The sequence below is a fragment of the Oncorhynchus tshawytscha genome, linkage group LG31 (genome assembly GCF_018296145.1).
Source record: "Oncorhynchus tshawytscha isolate Ot180627B linkage group LG31, Otsh_v2.0, whole genome shotgun sequence".
NCBI classification, from domain to species: domain Eukaryota; kingdom Metazoa; phylum Chordata; class Actinopteri; order Salmoniformes; family Salmonidae; genus Oncorhynchus; species Oncorhynchus tshawytscha.
In genome coordinates this window covers 40,383,994-40,400,922 of record NC_056459.1, presented here as the reverse complement: position 1 = coordinate 40,400,922, position 16,929 = coordinate 40,383,994, and the positions used below count along the sequence as shown (strand labels likewise).

Here is a 16,929-nt window from a genome sequence, read left to right as displayed (position 1 = left end):
ACATGGGCTCCTTGTCAGTAACAACCACATCATCAACATTAATGGACATGTGCTCCTTGTCAGTAACAACCACATCATCAACATTAATGGACATGGGAGGAGGAGGGTTCAATTTCCAAAACTTCTTAGACCCAGAGAGAGAACTGCTCATTAAAGTAACTAACTTTGGCCTTCCGGATAGCCTGAGTGCACTTATTTCTCATTTGCTTGAACGAATATACCAGCCAGCCTGAGTATGCGTGTGCCGAGCCTTTTGCCAAATGCAATTCTTGAGGTGGAGAAACTCTGCAAGATCACGGTCGAACCAGGAGCTGAACCTGTTTTTAATTCTCATTTTCATTAGAGGCGTGTTTGTTAACAACACCAGTGAAAATATCAAAAAAGAAAATTGAAAACACAAATGAAAACATTAATGCTAATGAAAATGGCTAGCTAACTAGCTGGAAACTAAGCTATCAAAACAAAGCCAGTACTTAACAATAGCAAACTAAGCTAGCTAGCGGCTAATATTAGCAAGTTAACATGCTAGCCAGCCAACAACACAAAGCTACACAGCAAAAAAAAAATGTTGCCAATGCTACGACAATTCCTATTTACAGATAGCTAAATGTGTGTACCTTTTACAAATCAATATGTAAATAACTGTAAAGAAATATCTTTAGATACAGCTCCATGAATTAACTTAAACATTAACTCTGTAACACATTAAAGTTACAACACAGTTACAACTACGATCAGACATATCCCGGCCCGGAGGATAACAGCTCTCTGAGACAACTGGATATGAACTTGGCTTAAATCAGTTAAAGCTTGCCAGTCCGTTGCAATCTTTTCAAAACGTCAGCTAGCATGTAGCATAGCCACTGCCAGCACTACCAACTAGCTAGCGCCAGGGGGGGGGGCCTTAATTTGACATTGGCTGTCTACAAAAAGAAAGCATTGATAAGTGATGGAGCTGGAAATATGTAGAAGCAGGTGGGATACAAAGGAAAATATTGTGGTGTTCCACACGGGGCAAGTTTTGCAAACACACACTCTCACACACATTCTTCCTAATAGTTCTAGCTATGCACCTATAACAAATGATTATCAGAGAGAGAGAGACTATGAGCAGTATTCATTTTATAAAACAAACAAAAGGCATTGATCAATAACTCCTTATGTAACAGTTTAGCTTCTGTCCCTCTCCTCGCCCCTACCTGGGCTCGAACCAGGGACCCTCTGCACACATCAACAGCCACCCTCGAAGCATCGTTACCCATCGCTCCACAAAAGCCACAACCCTTTGCAGAGCAAGGGGAACAACTACTTCAAGGTCTCAGAGCGAGTGATGTCACCGATTGAAATGCTATTAGCGCACACCACCGCTAACTAGCTAGCCATTTCACATCAGTTACACTTATTAAAACCATTGCATTTGGTTCACTAGTATTGCTGCCATTGTCAGTATGAAGTCCTTGTTAAATCAAGATAAAATACAACAAATGTAAATTCAATATACAGGTCAAGTGTAATAATGTGTGGCCTTTTCCATTTTCAAACCCACACGAGTGCCTGTACTTGGATTGATGTTATGCCACTCAGCACCTATGTGGTTATAATTCTTCCAATCAGGATTCCCCTCCAATCGTATCTGAGGTTATTATGGAACTCCTGAAGCCTCCTCTTTTTCTTCACGTGGAACCATGTGTTTTAACTAGAAGTCTGCATCAAGGGTGAAGTCACAGTTCATGGTGTTTGACATCACTCCATACCTCTGGTACTCAGCCACACGCTTCTCAAAGAAGTTTGTTTTCCCTTCCAGTGAGATGGACTCCATGAAGTCGAAGGGGTTTTCTGTCAGATAGACCTGGGATAGAAAGCATTCGTTTGGCTCTTTCTAACTTTATTTTGTCATTGTCAAGCCAAGCATGACATCCTATCAATCCATGAGTTGGAGGCTGGCGCTATGTATACGCTACCTACACACTAACAATATCAAAATACTATGTTGTAGAGTCAAAATAATAAGGAAAGACTCACCTTGGCCAATCCCAGGTCTTGGAGTAAACGGTCTGCCACAAACTCAATGTACTGCTTCATCAGCACACCATTAATCCCAATGAGATCCACAGGTAAGGCCTCTGTCAGAAACTCCTGAAATGGGAACATGTGTGGTTATGGACACGTTCCAGATTCCCGTTAAAATGTGTCCCTATGGACACGTTCCAAATTCACGTTAAAATGTGTCCTTATGGACACGTTCGAGATTCCCGTTAAAATGTGCCATTATGGACATGTTCTAGATCATTGTTAGATAGACCTTTTATCATACAGATACAATTACTATGAACCAAACCTCACTGTTTTTAATGGATTTACAATTAAGTATGTTTTTATAATGGCGAGAGTATGTGTGGCTGTCACTAACCGGTGATTGTCAAGCAAATAACTGTCGGTCTTAACATAAACACATTCAGCATCTCCTGGCTTCCACACAGCCTACAAGCCACTGATGCAGACCTTTGGGAACATCTACAGTTTAAAAAGTAATAAATCCATGTAATATGGCCTACACCTTCACAATAAAGCCATTTTTTATTTTAGACAGGTCTAAAGAAACATGAAGAAAATGTAGTCTACTTCAGAAGAACAGAATAGTATTAATCAGAATTGTCCATATGTTATAGCCTGATCTGGCTGTGGGCTAGACTAGTTCATTTAGCAGACAAGATTAGCTTAGAATTCCTTGTCATTATTTTATAGTATGTTGAAAACATTTGAACCAAGCTGAATAAAATAGGAAGGACATTTTCTCCAAACGATTTGAGGGAGGGTGCACATGCAGCTTTTCTGTGTTGAGGGTTCACAAAGAAATAGGTACTCCTATATCTTAATTTAGAGTTATTAATTTAACTTTAGTTGTTCCACAAACATTGGGCTTTATGTTTTATACATTGCACGGCTGCTTTGTTGCGACTCTAATGATGATTTGAATAAAGTTACTTGAAAGGCATGAGCTCTACTTTGTATTTTTGCGCAGGCTGTACACACTACATCAGTCACTCGTTCACAATTTTCACATCAAAACAGTTCACTTGACAATGCATATAATTTCACGGCTCATCCCCTTTGTGTGGCCGTAACGCACCCGAAACAAATCCATGCCTTTTGTGGCCAGTGTGCCCTTCTCCCAGACTGCTGCACACTCCATCACATGGTTGGGTCTTTCTCACAGGCTACAAGTGAAGACAATCTCACACAAATCATCAAGGAACCCACCAGGTACAACCCTAAATCTGTAAACATGGGCACGCTAATAGACATTATCCTGACCCACTTGCCCTCCAAATACACCTCTGCTGTTTTCAATCAGGATCTCAGCGATCACTGCCTCATTGCCTGTATCCGCTACGGGTCCGCGGTCAAACGACCACCCCTCATCACTGTCAAAGGCTCCCTAAAACACCTCTGTGAGCAGGCCTTTCTAAATCGACCTGGCCCGGGTATCCTGGAAGGATATTGACCTCATCCCGTCAGTTGAGGATGCCTGGTCATTCTTTAAAAGTAACTTCCTCGCCATCTTAGACAAGCATGCTCCGTTCACAAAATGCAGAACTAAGAACAGATATAGCCCTTGGTTCACTCCAGACCTGACTGCCCTCAACCAGCACAAAAACATCCTGTGGCGGACTGCAATAGCATCGAATGGTCCCCGCGATATGCAACTATTCAGGGAAGTCAGGAACCAATACACACAGTCAGTCAGGAAAGCAAAGGCCAGCTTTTTCAAGCAGAAATTTGCAACCTGTAGCTCTAACTCCAAAAGGTTTTGGGACACTGTAAAGTCCATAGAGAACAAGAGCACCTCCTCCCAGCTGCCCACTGCACTGAGGCTAGGTAACACCGTCACCACCGATAAATCCGTGATAATTGAAAACTTCAACAAGCATTTCTCAACGGCTGGCCATGCCTTCCTCCTGGCTACTCCAACCTCGGCCAACAGCTCAGCCCCCCCGCAGCTACTGGCCCACGCCTCTCCTGCTTCTCCTTTACCCAAAAACAGATAGCAGATGTTCTGAAAGAGCTGCAAAACCTGGACCCATACAAATCAGCTGGGCTTGACAATCTGGACCCTCCATTTCTGTCCACCGCCATTGTCGCAACCCCTATATCCATCCTGCCCTGCCTATCTAAGGTCTTCGAGAGCCAAGTCAACAAACAGATCACTGACCATCTCGAATCCCACCGTACCTTCTCCACTGTGCAATCCGGTTTCCGAGCCGGTCACGGGTGCACCTCAGCCACGCTCAAGGTATTAAATGATACCATAACCGCCATCGATAAAAGACAGTACTGTGCAGCCGTCTTCATCGACCTGGCCAAGGCTTTCGACTCTGTCAATCACCATATTCTTATCGGCAGACTCAGTAGCCTCGGTTTTTCTAATGACTGCCTTGCCTGGTTCACCAACTACTTTGCAGGCAGAGTTCAGTGTGTCAAATCGGAGGGCATGTTGCCCGGTCCTCTGGCAGTCTCTATGGGGGTGCCACAGGGTTCAATTCTCAACTCTTTTCTCTGTGTATATCAATGATGTTGCTCTTGCTGCGGGCGATTCCCTGATCCATCTCTACGCAGACGACACCATTCTGTATACTTCTGGCCCTTCCTTGGACACTGTGCTATCTAACCTCCAAACAAGCTTCAATGCCATACAACACACCGTGGCCTCCACCTGCTCTTAAACGCTAGTAAAACCAAATGCATGCTTTTCAACCGTTCGCTGCCTGCACCCGCACGCCCGACTAGCATCACTACCCTGCATGGTTCCGACCTAGAATATGTGGACATCTATAAATACCTAGGTGTCTGGCTAGACTGTAAACTCTCCTTCCAGACTCATATCAAACATCTCCAATCCAAAATCAAATCTAGAGTCGGCTTTCTATTTCGCAACAAAGCCTCCTTCACTCACGCCGCCAAACTTACCCTAGTAAAAGTGACTATCCTACAGATCCTCGACTTCGGCGATGTCATCTACAAAATAGCTTCCAATACTCTACTCAGCAAACTGGATGCAGTTTATCACAGTGCCATCCATTTTGTTACTAAAGCACCTTATACCACCCACCACTGCGACCTGTATGCTCTAGTCGGCTGACCCTTGCTACATGTTCGCCGCCAGTCCCACTGGCTCCAGGTCATCTACAAGTCTATGCTAGGTAAAGCTCCGCCTTATCTCAGTTCACTGGTCACGATGGCAACACCCACCCGTAGCACCCGCTCCAGCAGGTGTATCTCACTGATCATCCTTAAAGTGAAAACCTCAACCTCTGCCTTTCCTTCCAGTTCTCTGCTGCCTGTGACTGGAACGAATGGCAAAAATCTCTGAAGTTGGAGACTTTTATTTCCCTCACTGACTTTAAACATCAGCCATCTGAGCAGCTAACCGATCGCTGCAGCTGTACATAGTCCATCGGTATATAGCCCACCCAATTTACCTACCTCATCCCCATACTGTTTTTATTTTATTTACTTTTCTGCTCTTTTGCACACCAGTATCTCTACCTGCACATGTTCATCTGATCATTTATCACTCCAGTGTTAATCTGCTAAATTGTAATTATTCACTCCTATGGCCTATTTATTGCCTACCTCCTCGTGCATTTTGCACACAATGTATATAGCTTTTTTTTTTTTCTCTACTGTGTTATTGACTTGTTTATCGTTTACTCCATGTGTAACTCTGTGTTATTGTCTGTTCACACTGCTATGTTTTGTCTTGGCCAGGTCACAGTTGTAAATGAGAACTTGTCTACCTGGTTAAATAAAGGTTAAATTAAACTTCTTTTTTTTAAAGACACATTGCACACGTCCTTATCCAATTTCGAGGTGTAAATTGAAGATATTGGATGAACTGTCCACATTTACAATACCAGTTCAAAGTTGGGACACATCTACTCATTTAAGGGTTTTCTTTATTTTCTACATTGTAGAATAATAATGAAGACATCAAAACTATGAAATAACACATATGGAATCATGTAGTAACCAAAACAGTGTATATTTTATATTTGAGATTGTTGAAAGTAGCCACCCTTTGCCTTGATGATGACAGCTTTGCACTCTTGGCATTCTACACTTTTGGTTACTACATGATTCAATGTGTGTTATTTCATAGTTTGTGTCTTCACTATTGTTCTACAACATAGAAAATAGTACAAATAAAGCAAAACCCTTGAATGAGTAGATGTCCAAACTTTTGACTGGTACTGTACTTTGTCAGCCAAAATGAGGCCTAACGAACAGCAAAAGCACTAGCCTATGTCAATCCACTATGCCCCATAGTACAAAAGTGGATCTATTCTGTGCAAGAAATAAATATTCCAAATAGTCTGGGACAGTTGTGGTAGATCCCAAGTTAATACAACCACTAGCATTAAAAATGATTGCGTAAAAAAAATAATAATATGGCTGACGCAACAGATCAGAACATTTAGCATAAAATTACTATTTCTTCACATTATAAGCACAGCAATTCACACATGGCAGTAGACTATAAGTGTGAATGTTCCATTAGTGACCGCAAATGCAATTATGCATGTAATGCTTTTATTATAAAGGTACATTTTTATGGTGAAATTTATCTTCCCCAAAACTTGAAACTCATGCGCTGCTTATACAGTGGGGAGAACAAGTATTTGATACACTGACGATTTTGCAGGTTTTCCTACTTACAAAGCATGTAGAGGTCTGTAATTTTTAATCATAGGTACACATCAACTGTGAGAGACAGAATCTAAAACAAAAATCCAGAAAATCACATTGTATGATTTTTAAGTAATTAATTAGCATTTTATTGCATGACATAAGTATTTGATACAACAGAAAAGCAGAACTTAATATTTGGTACAGAAACCTTTGTTTGCAATTACAGAGATCATACGTTTCCTGTAGTTCTTGACCAGGCTTGCACACACTGCAGCAGGGATTTTGGCCCACTCCTCCATACAGACCTTCTCCAGATCCTTCAGGTTTGGGGGCTGTCGCTGGGCAATACGGACTTTCAGCTCCCTCCAAAGATTTTCTATTGGGTTCAGGTCTGGAGCCTGGCTAGGCCACTCCAGGACCTTGAGATGCTTCTTGCGGAGCCACTCCTTAGTTGCCCTGGCTGTGTGTTTCGGGTCGTTGTCATGCTGGAAGACCCACCTATGACCCATCTTCAATGCTCTTACTGAGGGAAGGAGGCTGTTGGCCAAGATCTTGCGATACATGGCCCCATCAATCCTCCCCTCAATACGGTGCAGTCGTCCTGTCCCCTTTGCAGAAAAGCATCCCCAAAGAATGATGTTTCCACCTCCATGCTTCACGGTTGGGATGGTGTCCTTGGGGTTTACTCATCCTTCTTCTTCCTCCAAACACGGCAAGTGGAGTTTAGACCAAAACACTCTATTTTTGTCTCATCAGACCACATGACTTTCTCCCATTCCTCCTCTGGATCATCCAGATGGTCATTGGCAAACTTCAGACGGGCCTGGACATGCGCTGGCTTGAGCAGGGGGACCTTGCGTGCGCTGCAGGATTTTAATCCATGACGGCATAGTGTGTTACTAATGGTTTTCTTTGTGGTCCCAGCTCTCTTCAGGTCATTGACCAGGTCCTGCCGTGTAGTTCTGGGCTGATCACTCACCTTCCTCATGATCATTGATGCCCCACGAGGTGAGATCTTGCATGGAGCCCCAGACCGAGGGTGATTGACCGTCATCTTGAACTTCTTCCATTTTCTAATAATTGCGTCAACAGTTGTTGCCTTCTCACCAAGCTGCTTACCTATTGTCCTGTAGCCCATCCCAGCCTTGTGCAGGTCTACATTTTATCCCTGATGTCCTTACACAGCTCTCTGGTCTTGGCCATTGTGGAGAGGTTGGAGTCTGTTTGATTGAGTGTGTGGACAGGTGCCTTTTATACAGGTAACGAGTTCAAACAGGTGCAGTTAATACAGGTAATGAGTGGAGAACAGGAGGGCTTCTTAAAGAAAAACAAACAGGTCTGTGAGAGCCAGAATTCGTACCGGTTTGTAGGTGATCAAATACTTATGTCATGCAATAAAATGCAAATTAATTACTTAAAAATCATAATATGATTTTCTGGATTTTTGTTTTAGATTCCGTCTCTCACATTTGAAGTGTACCTATGATAAAATATTACAGACCTCTACATGCTTTTTTAGTAGGAAAACCTGCAAAATCAGGAGTGTATCAAATACTTGTTCTCCCCACTGTATGTGCCAGTTAGGCTCTACGCCCCTTATAAAGCGGATTAATGTGCTTAATTTTAAGTTATTTGGCCACTGTAGTTGTGATACAAACCTTGTAAAAACATATAGGCCTATGGGCTAGGCTACATGAGGTGTACAACTATGATTAGAATAAAAAAATGTATTGTTTCTTATGCTGGGCATCATTCACAAGTCATCATATATCATTCACAAGTGATAGGCTAATATTGTCACCCATCAGACTATTGCTGATTTAATCTTGTCTTTAAATATGTGAAATTTGTTTTGATTTAGAATGTACCATTATCATAAGCACCTGTATTGAAATGGGCAGCGGAAAATATGTCATCAATGCACTTCAAAATCAAATTTACTGGTCACATACACATATTTAGCAGATGTTATTGTGAGTGTAATGAAATGCTTGTAAATAGCGAATGGAGGACGCTTTTCCCATCAGGTAAGCTATACTCCTGTTGCAAAGACAAGCCAAGTGCTTAATATTAGGAAAGTTGAGAAATAAATATAGTAGGCCTAGTCTATAGAAGTCTGATGGGATCCTCCTCTTTTTAATAGAGGCCATTACTCTGTTCTCATGCAATTCCATAGCCTATTGAAATATTGCGCAACATGAGCTGATGAGCTCTCATGGAGTGTTTGATTAGATTAGCATTGATGTCAAAGTGACTAGTGGGACAATAGAGTGCTGAGTACCAGGCCGTTAGTCAGTTTGGTAGGCTACTAATGACCATCCGCAGCATCAGAGCTTGGAGAAGCTCACCTTAACGGTCACGTGGAATTTGACTGCCATCATGACTCTGGTGTGGAGGTAATACGGTCAACAGCACTAGGCGAGAGTCATGCATCTACTTCTGTTAGACAGTATTCATTTCACGGACTCACCTGCTCAATGCTGACAGCTTTGGTGATAATGTCCTTCACCCTGTCCTCTGACGGTTTCTTCACTATGTAGCTGTACAACAGACAGGCAAAGTTACAGTGCAGGCCCTGAAGATACAAACATACATTAAAAGATCAATACTCTATAGTGACACTTATATTGGCAGGGAGGTCAATACATTTTAGCTGTTGCTACTTTTCTAATCAAATAACAGCAAAACGTTGAGACTTCACTGGAAAATGTTTGTGCTGCATCAAGATGTAGCTTAGATGTCCTTTGAAAAGAGACTAAAACTGGACTGTTCAATCTCAATCCAAGAGGGCCCAAACACTTTGTGTTTATGTTTACTACCTGCTAGTTAATTACACTCACCTGGGAGGTGTAAATTACTTCCTGATTAGAAGGGAACAACTAAAAAGAGCCAATGGAACTGGTTTGGAGGTTCAGAGTTGAAGGGACACAGAGCATCTAACCTCATCTCTGCTGATGAGCTCGTTGGAGTAGGTGAGCCCAGGCATCAGGCCTCTCTTCTTCAACCAATAAATAGCAGCAAACGACCCTGAGAAGAAGATGCCCTCCACTGCAGCGAACGCTACTATCCGCTCCCCTTTGGAGGAATTGAAACATGAAAGAATGGTTTAATTAAAAAACGGCAGCATTATTTTTTTTGTATAAATAGCAGCGAAGGCTGAATTATTAAACGAAGAATGAACGCACAAAATAACTATCCAACGACACATATGAAACATTTTCATGTCCTAGCCATGCATTGGGTGGACACTGTTACTATAGCAATGAGGATCATGTCCTAGCCATGCATTGGGTGAACACTGTTACTATAGCAATGAGGATCATGTCCTAGCCATGCATTGGGTGGACACTGTTACTATAGCAATGAGGATCATGTCCTAGCCATGCATTGGGTGGACACTGTTACTATAGCAATGAGGATCATGTCCTAGCCATGCATTGGGTGGACACTGTTACTATAGCAACGAGGATCATGTCCTAGCCATGCATTGGGTGAACACTGTTACTATAGCAACGAGGATCATGTCCTAGCCATGCATTGGGTGAACACTGTTACTATAGCAATGAGGATCATGTCCTAGCCATGCATTGGGTGAACACTGTTACTATAGCAATGAGGATCATGTCCTAGCCATGCATTGGGTAGACACTGTTACTATAGCAATGAGGATCATGTCCTAGCCATGCATTGGGTGGACACTGTTACTATAGCAATGAGGATCATGTCCTAGCCATGCATTGGGTGAACACTGTTACTATAGCAATGAGGATCATGTCCTAGCCATGCATTGGGTGAACACTGTTACTATAGCAATGAGGATCATGTCCTAGCCATGCATTGGGTGGACACTGTTACTATAGCAATGAGGATCATGTCCTAGCCATGCATTGGGTGGACACTGTTACTATAGCAATGAGGATCATGTCCTAGCCATGCATTGGGTGGACACTGTTACTATAGCAATGAGGATCATGTCCTAGCCATGCATTGGGTGGACACTGTTACTATAGCAATGAGGATCATGTCCTAGCCATGCAATGGGTGGACACTGTTACTATAGCAATGAGGATCATGTCCTAGCCATGCATTGGGTGGACACTGTTACTATAGCAATGAGGATCATGTCCTAGCCATGCATTGGGTGGACACTGTTACTATAGCAATGAGGATCATGTCCTAGCCATGCATTGGGTGGACACTGTTACTATAGCAATGAGGATCATGTCCTAGCCATGCATTGGGTGGACACTGTTACTATAGCAATGAGGATCATGTCCTAGCCATGCATTGGGTGGACACTGTTACTATAGCAATGAGGATCATGTCCTAGCCATGCATTGGGTGGACACTGTTACTATAGCAATGAGGATCATGTCCTAGCCATGAGGATCATGTCCTAGCCATGCATTGGGTGGACACTGTTACTATAGCAATGAGGATCATGTCCTAGCCATGCATTGGGTGGACACTGTTACTATAGCAATGAGGATCATGTCCTAGCCATGCATTGGGTGGACACTGTTACTATAGCAATGAGGATCATGTCCTAGCCATGCATTGGGTGGACACTGTTACTATAGCAATGAGGATGTTACAGAGCTGTGAGACTGTTCCTTTTTCAAGAACTCACCGAAAGTGGATTTGGTGTCAGAGATCCACTGGATCGCCCAGTCTGCTTTCCTTCTCACACACGGCATAGTCTGAATGGCATTGAACAAATGCTCCCTGTGCAGACAAGGAGAACAGGTTTAGAACATTTGTGCCTGTAGATCAAAACATGCACCAACCAAACCCTCCTCAAAGTCTAGTATCACCGTTTCACCACAACGATCTCCTCAACTGACAAAATGAGCTTCATATACCAGCTGGTGAGGATATCAGGGCCTGTGTTCATAATGCATAACACAGGAGGAGTGCTGATCTAGGATCAGTGTTGCCTTTTGGATCATAATGAATAAGGTTACATGGACAGGGAAGACCTGATCCTAGATCACTACACCTACTCTGAGATGCTTCATGATGCGGGCCTCAGAGTCCCTGATGTAAGTGTTGATGAGCATGCCATACATCTCATTAGACTATAGTCACGTACCTCTCCTCAGAGTCCCTGATGTAAGTGTTGATGAGCATGCCATACATCTCAGAATGGATGTTCTCTATGAGGATCTGGAACCCATAGAAGGATCGGGCCTCTGGAAGCTGTACCTCCTGACTAAACCTCTGGACCTGAGGGATGGATAACATTGGGTCGGCAGCATAGCCTAGTGGTTAGAGCGTTGGATTAGTAACCGAAAGGTCGCAAGATCAAGGTAAAAATCTGTTGTTCTGCCCCTGAACATGCAGTTAACCCACTGTTCCAAGGCCGTCATTGAAAATAAGAATTTGTTCTTAACTGACTTGCCTAGTTAAATAAAGGTACAATAGGATGAAGGATGAATAGGCTGGGGTGAGAATACAGTATAATACAGTATAATACAGTACTACTGTATAGCTACATCAACAACAAATAGGCTGGGGTGAGAATACAGTATGATACAGTACTACTGTACAGCTACATCAACAACAAATAGGCTGGGGTGAGAATACAGTATGATACAGTACTACTGTACAGCTACATCAACAACAAATAGGCTGGGGTGAGAATACAGTATAATACAGTATAATACAGTACTACTGTATAGCTACATCCATGATCTAGAACAAAACTTATGGGGCAGTTTCCTAACGCCCTACAGACCAGGGTTCCTAACGCCCTACAGACCAGGGTTCCTAACGCCCTACAGACCAGGGTTCCTAACGCCCTACAGACCAGGGTTCCTAACGCCCTACAGACCAGGGTTCCTAACGCCCTACAGACCAGGGTTCCTAACGCCCTACAGACCAGGGTTCCTAACGCCCTACAGACCAGGGTTCCTAAGAGAGGGACTCACAAGGTTCTCGTTGACGATGCCGTCGCTGGCAGCGAAGAAAGCTAAGATGTGAGAGATGAAGTGTTTCTCATCAGGCTTCAAGTTGTCCCAGTGTGCCAGGTCCTTAGATAGATCCACCTGCAGCACAGACGGTTGGTTACAAACAGTTCCACACTTCAACCACCTCCTAACCACACATCAACCACCTACATTAAACCGTGCTTTGTTTTTTTAAGTGAGTGAGACTTTGTGTGTTGTATGTAGCATATTGCCTCGCTCTCCTGACATTAGGCTTTACAAACCACACATCAACCTAGCAAGCGACAGCCTTTAGTTTTCACACATTCAAAATGAGGGAGTATCGTTTCATGTATTCTGACGACTGTCTTGCTCTTTCCAGGGAATAGGCAGCATTTGGAATTCAAGTTAATTAGCCCCCACCTCTTCCACTGTCCAGAAGGAGGCCTGGGCCTGTTTGTACATCCTCCAGATGTCAGGGTACTGGATTGGGAAGATGACAAAACGCCTGGGGTTGTCTCTAAGCAAGGGCTCATCCTCTGTGCAGTGCTGCTGGTCTGTGTCTTTGTGGCTGTTCTGTATGAAACAATTGAAGACCACAGCTTCTTCATCTTACAGCATACAGTCACCTAAACATCAACTGAAATATATTTGATAGCCTTTTAGAATGTTAGGCGTATCAGAGATACAGATAGCAAAGAAATGCACCTTCTGTTGTGTTACCACTGGTTGGAGAATATTGAATGTTGTACATTAGTACAAAGTCGCTGAAACAGCTGATCTAGCCAGTGGTGTAGGTCTATGTTGTAGGTGAGGTAGTGCAAAAAAAACAAAAAAACATAAATGACATCATTTCCTGAAAGTTTGTACTGACAGACGTAGCCAATTTAATAGCCTATCATTCTAGAATATGCATAGAAAAATGAGTGCTCCAATTACAACATCTACCTATGGCCACACAGGCTATTGTCTAAACCCTAGTTAAATAAAGGTCCAAGAAAATAAAGAAAAAGTTATATTTTGAATTCCCTCAAACACCAAGTTAGTCATACGTATTTTAAAAATAGGTCATCATCACTGTCAATGGTGAATGATAATTCTTCATGTTTTACCATTCAGACTGCATCTCCACGTGTTGCTCTGGGCCAGTCACGTGTTGCTCTGGGCCAGTCACGTGTTGCTCTGGGCCAGTCACGTGTTGCTCTGGGCCAGTCACGTGTTGCTCTGGGCCAGTCACGTGTTGCTCTGGGCCAGTCACGTGTTGCTCTGGGCCAGTCACGTGTTGCTCTGGGCCAGTCATGTGATCTCAATTAGTTTCATGGTAATTTATGGTGAGTTATTTATTTATTGGTGAGTGAATTAAAGCAGATTCTGTTAAACTATTAGCCTTTCTGTATTTTGTTTATATCCTCTCTAGCGGTGAGCGCTGTTGAGTTCTGCCGCATTCTACATTTTGACTATTTGGCTTCAGCTAACCATCTTAACATCTCATTGAAATTAGGTGTTGGTGTAACAGTAACGTTACAGGCTATGCTATTATATTAGGCTCTGTTATGCAAAATGAAAATGAATCATTATGTGATCTTGAGAGACATTAATTCAGTTTTGATCTAACGTTACTAAAGAGCACCATGGTGAGAAGTGATCATCTCCTATTTGTAATGATAAGTGATGAGTAGGACTATTAGACAGAACGTGGTTATTTGAAGCGAAAGGACTAAAAATGTAATTTTAAGCAAAATATACTGAAAGGGCAGTCCCAGGATGATGTTATTTAAAGAAGTTGAACCAAATTCTGGTGCTGAATGATAGCTCTGCCATTCGGGCCAGTTCAGGAACAAACAACAATAGTTTAGAGTACTCTAATTGGCCTACGACTACATGGTATACTGGGGCTATTTGTAGGCTATAGACTAATGTAAATACAGTACCAGTCAAGAGTAGACACACCTACTCATTCAAGGGTTTTTCTTAATTTTTTACTATTTTCTACATTGTAGAATAATAGTGAAGACATCACAACTATGAAATAACTCATATGGAATCATGTAGAAACCAAAAAAAAGCGTTAAACAAATCAAAATATATTATATGAGATTCTTCAAAGTGGCCACCATTTGCGTTGATGACAGCTTTGCACACTCCTGGAATTCTCTCAACCAGTTTATACCCAACCTTCCAGTTAGTTGCCTTGAAGTCACTGAAGTCAGATGACCGTTCAAGACGTTTTCCCAGTCAGAGCTTGTTTATTCCCGACTTCCCAGTTAATTAACTTGACTTCAATGAGTTCAAGACTTCACAGTTCCGGGGTAACAGTTGTTTTGAGAGGAGCACAAATCATGCTTTATTGACAGCATGGCCCATGTTGAATGTTTATAATTTTAAATTTGGAGAGACATTTTTTTTAATCTATAATTTCTCTTCATATGACAAGGATTAAAAAGGATTTGTCAGTAGATTGTCAACTTGATTCATGATGATGACTGCCAGTTAAGATTTTGAAAGTATGAAGTTGACATGATCAGTCCAATCAAAGCTACTGAACATATTACGTGATTTGACATAATTGTATCTGTGGCCAATGACCTTGAGCCTTCTTGGATGGGTACTTCTAATGTAACTCTATTGCAGCACCCAAGGGGCTATAATTTTCTCTCTCTACCCTTAGACTTGGCATGAGTGACAGAATACTGAGCCAATCATGGCGCAATGCTCCTTATTTTCTGCTGGCTTGCCCCATCACTACAGAAAGCACTGAGCTGGGCTGAAACACCTGCATTTTGGAGCTGACGAAATCAAGAAAATAACATTTAAAAAAACAGACCATGTTTGTATGCAGCTTCATTAAGTCAGTGAGAGATATATATTATATACATACATACACACACACATTGTTTACAAACTGATATGTGACACGTTTAATGACAAAATAACACGCAAAACAGGCAAGCTTTTTTTTGCAAAAAAATGTGGGGCTCTTCACCTGCCCTGAATGACTGGTCCTAGGTAAAATGGTGTCGCCTTAACCAAGTGGTCACATAATTCTGGGTTACACTGCACAAGAGGGGTCTGTGGAGTTTTACGAACATCCTCAAGGAAGACACACACGTTTTTCCAACGGTCTGATCGGCTGAAGTAGTCCTCCGCAGTGCACACAGCTAGCCTAATAGTTCATCATTCTCGCCACTGCCAGAGAGAAGACGGGGAAGAAACCACCATTTATTTATCTACCTCTAGGCTGCTATACATATTTATTTGGTTTAGCATTCCATCGTTTCATATAATTGTGGTGCTAATTAAATATCATTTATTTAGAATGTATCTGAATTAATTTAGCAGAAATAGTTTGACCAGCTCCATGTATTCTCGTCAAATAGAAACTAGTGAGCGTACGCCGCTGCACGGTTCCCCGGCAGCAACCCCATACACCATCTTCTGTTTCATAACGTCGGTGAAAACACATCTACGACAATGCAGTTCTTGCATAAAATAGCAGCAACATATTTGACATGAATAAATAAGTTGTCTGCTATTATAAATTTACATCTTGGTAACATGCTCTTTGTGATAGCAGTTATTTCTCGACCACATTTAAATTTAGATCAACAATCAATACAGCAATATTGCAGCAATGTATCACGGTCGTTCGCAAAGGTGCCTGCCCTAAATGTTTTGGTTGTTCCATACTGTTTAACGGACTAAACTACATACATCTCAGCTCTCAGTTGTTGTAGTGGTCTTTGTTTATAGGTTACACAAGCTCACACACTAGGCCATTTAATGTGGCAATAGTAATAACGTTACAACTATACACAATGGGAAGAAAAAAAAGGCATTTCGACAGGTTTACATTATTGTTACCTGATAATCCTTGGACTCTGTGCGTACATTGGTTAGATTTGAGCAGTCCATTTCGTGAACAAGCAACACTCAAACAGCGAAGTCGCTCCTGCTAGTGTTCACCTTGTTGTCTTTGGTCCTGTCACAGCGTTTCTAAACCGAGAGGCGAAATATCGCGAGAAGTGCCGGGAACGTAGGCGCAACATCGCGAGAAGTGAGGGAACGTAGGCGCAACAGACCAGGCCGGGGTTTAGGGTTCCACAAGTCAGTGAGAGATGTTACATGTTTGTCTTTAGATCTCCATTTTCTCCAAATCTAAAGGCACAACCTGGATTAGAGCCAGTGTCTTTAAGTAGTTGAACATGTTACTACTCCAACCTCGTGAAAGTGACAAACGGACACGTTTTCATTTTCGTAAAAAACAACTTTGATTTAACGCACAATTCGACCAAGATAATAGAGGAAATATGCA

The 16,929-nt window shown here is 42.3% G+C and overlaps 1 protein-coding gene across 2 annotated transcripts; it reads right to left on the bottom strand.

Moving 5' to 3' along the window:
- Positions 1 to 1,074: 1,074 nt before the first annotated feature.
- Positions 1,075 to 16,630, bottom strand: rrm2b (ribonucleotide reductase M2 b). Of its 2 annotated transcripts, XM_024395202.2 has the most exons (10): positions 16,479 to 16,498; positions 13,326 to 13,416; positions 13,041 to 13,193; positions 12,621 to 12,737; positions 11,783 to 11,916; positions 11,321 to 11,415; positions 9,632 to 9,765; positions 9,161 to 9,265; positions 2,023 to 2,136; positions 1,075 to 1,849 (listed from the first exon to the last, which is right to left on the bottom strand). In XM_024395202.2, the coding sequence occupies exons 3-10, from the start codon at positions 13,080 to 13,082 to the stop codon at positions 1,697 to 1,699; spliced, it is 894 nt and encodes a 297-aa protein (XP_024250970.1). In that variant the 5' UTR covers positions 13,083 to 13,193; positions 13,326 to 13,416; positions 16,479 to 16,498; the 3' UTR covers positions 1,075 to 1,696. The 2 variants fall into 2 exon arrangements, with proteins under 2 accessions (XP_024250970.1, XP_024250969.1); XM_024395201.2 differs by lacking the exon at positions 13,326 to 13,416 and having other exon boundaries at positions 16,479 to 16,630.
- Between the last annotated feature and the right edge of the window lie 299 nt (positions 16,631 to 16,929).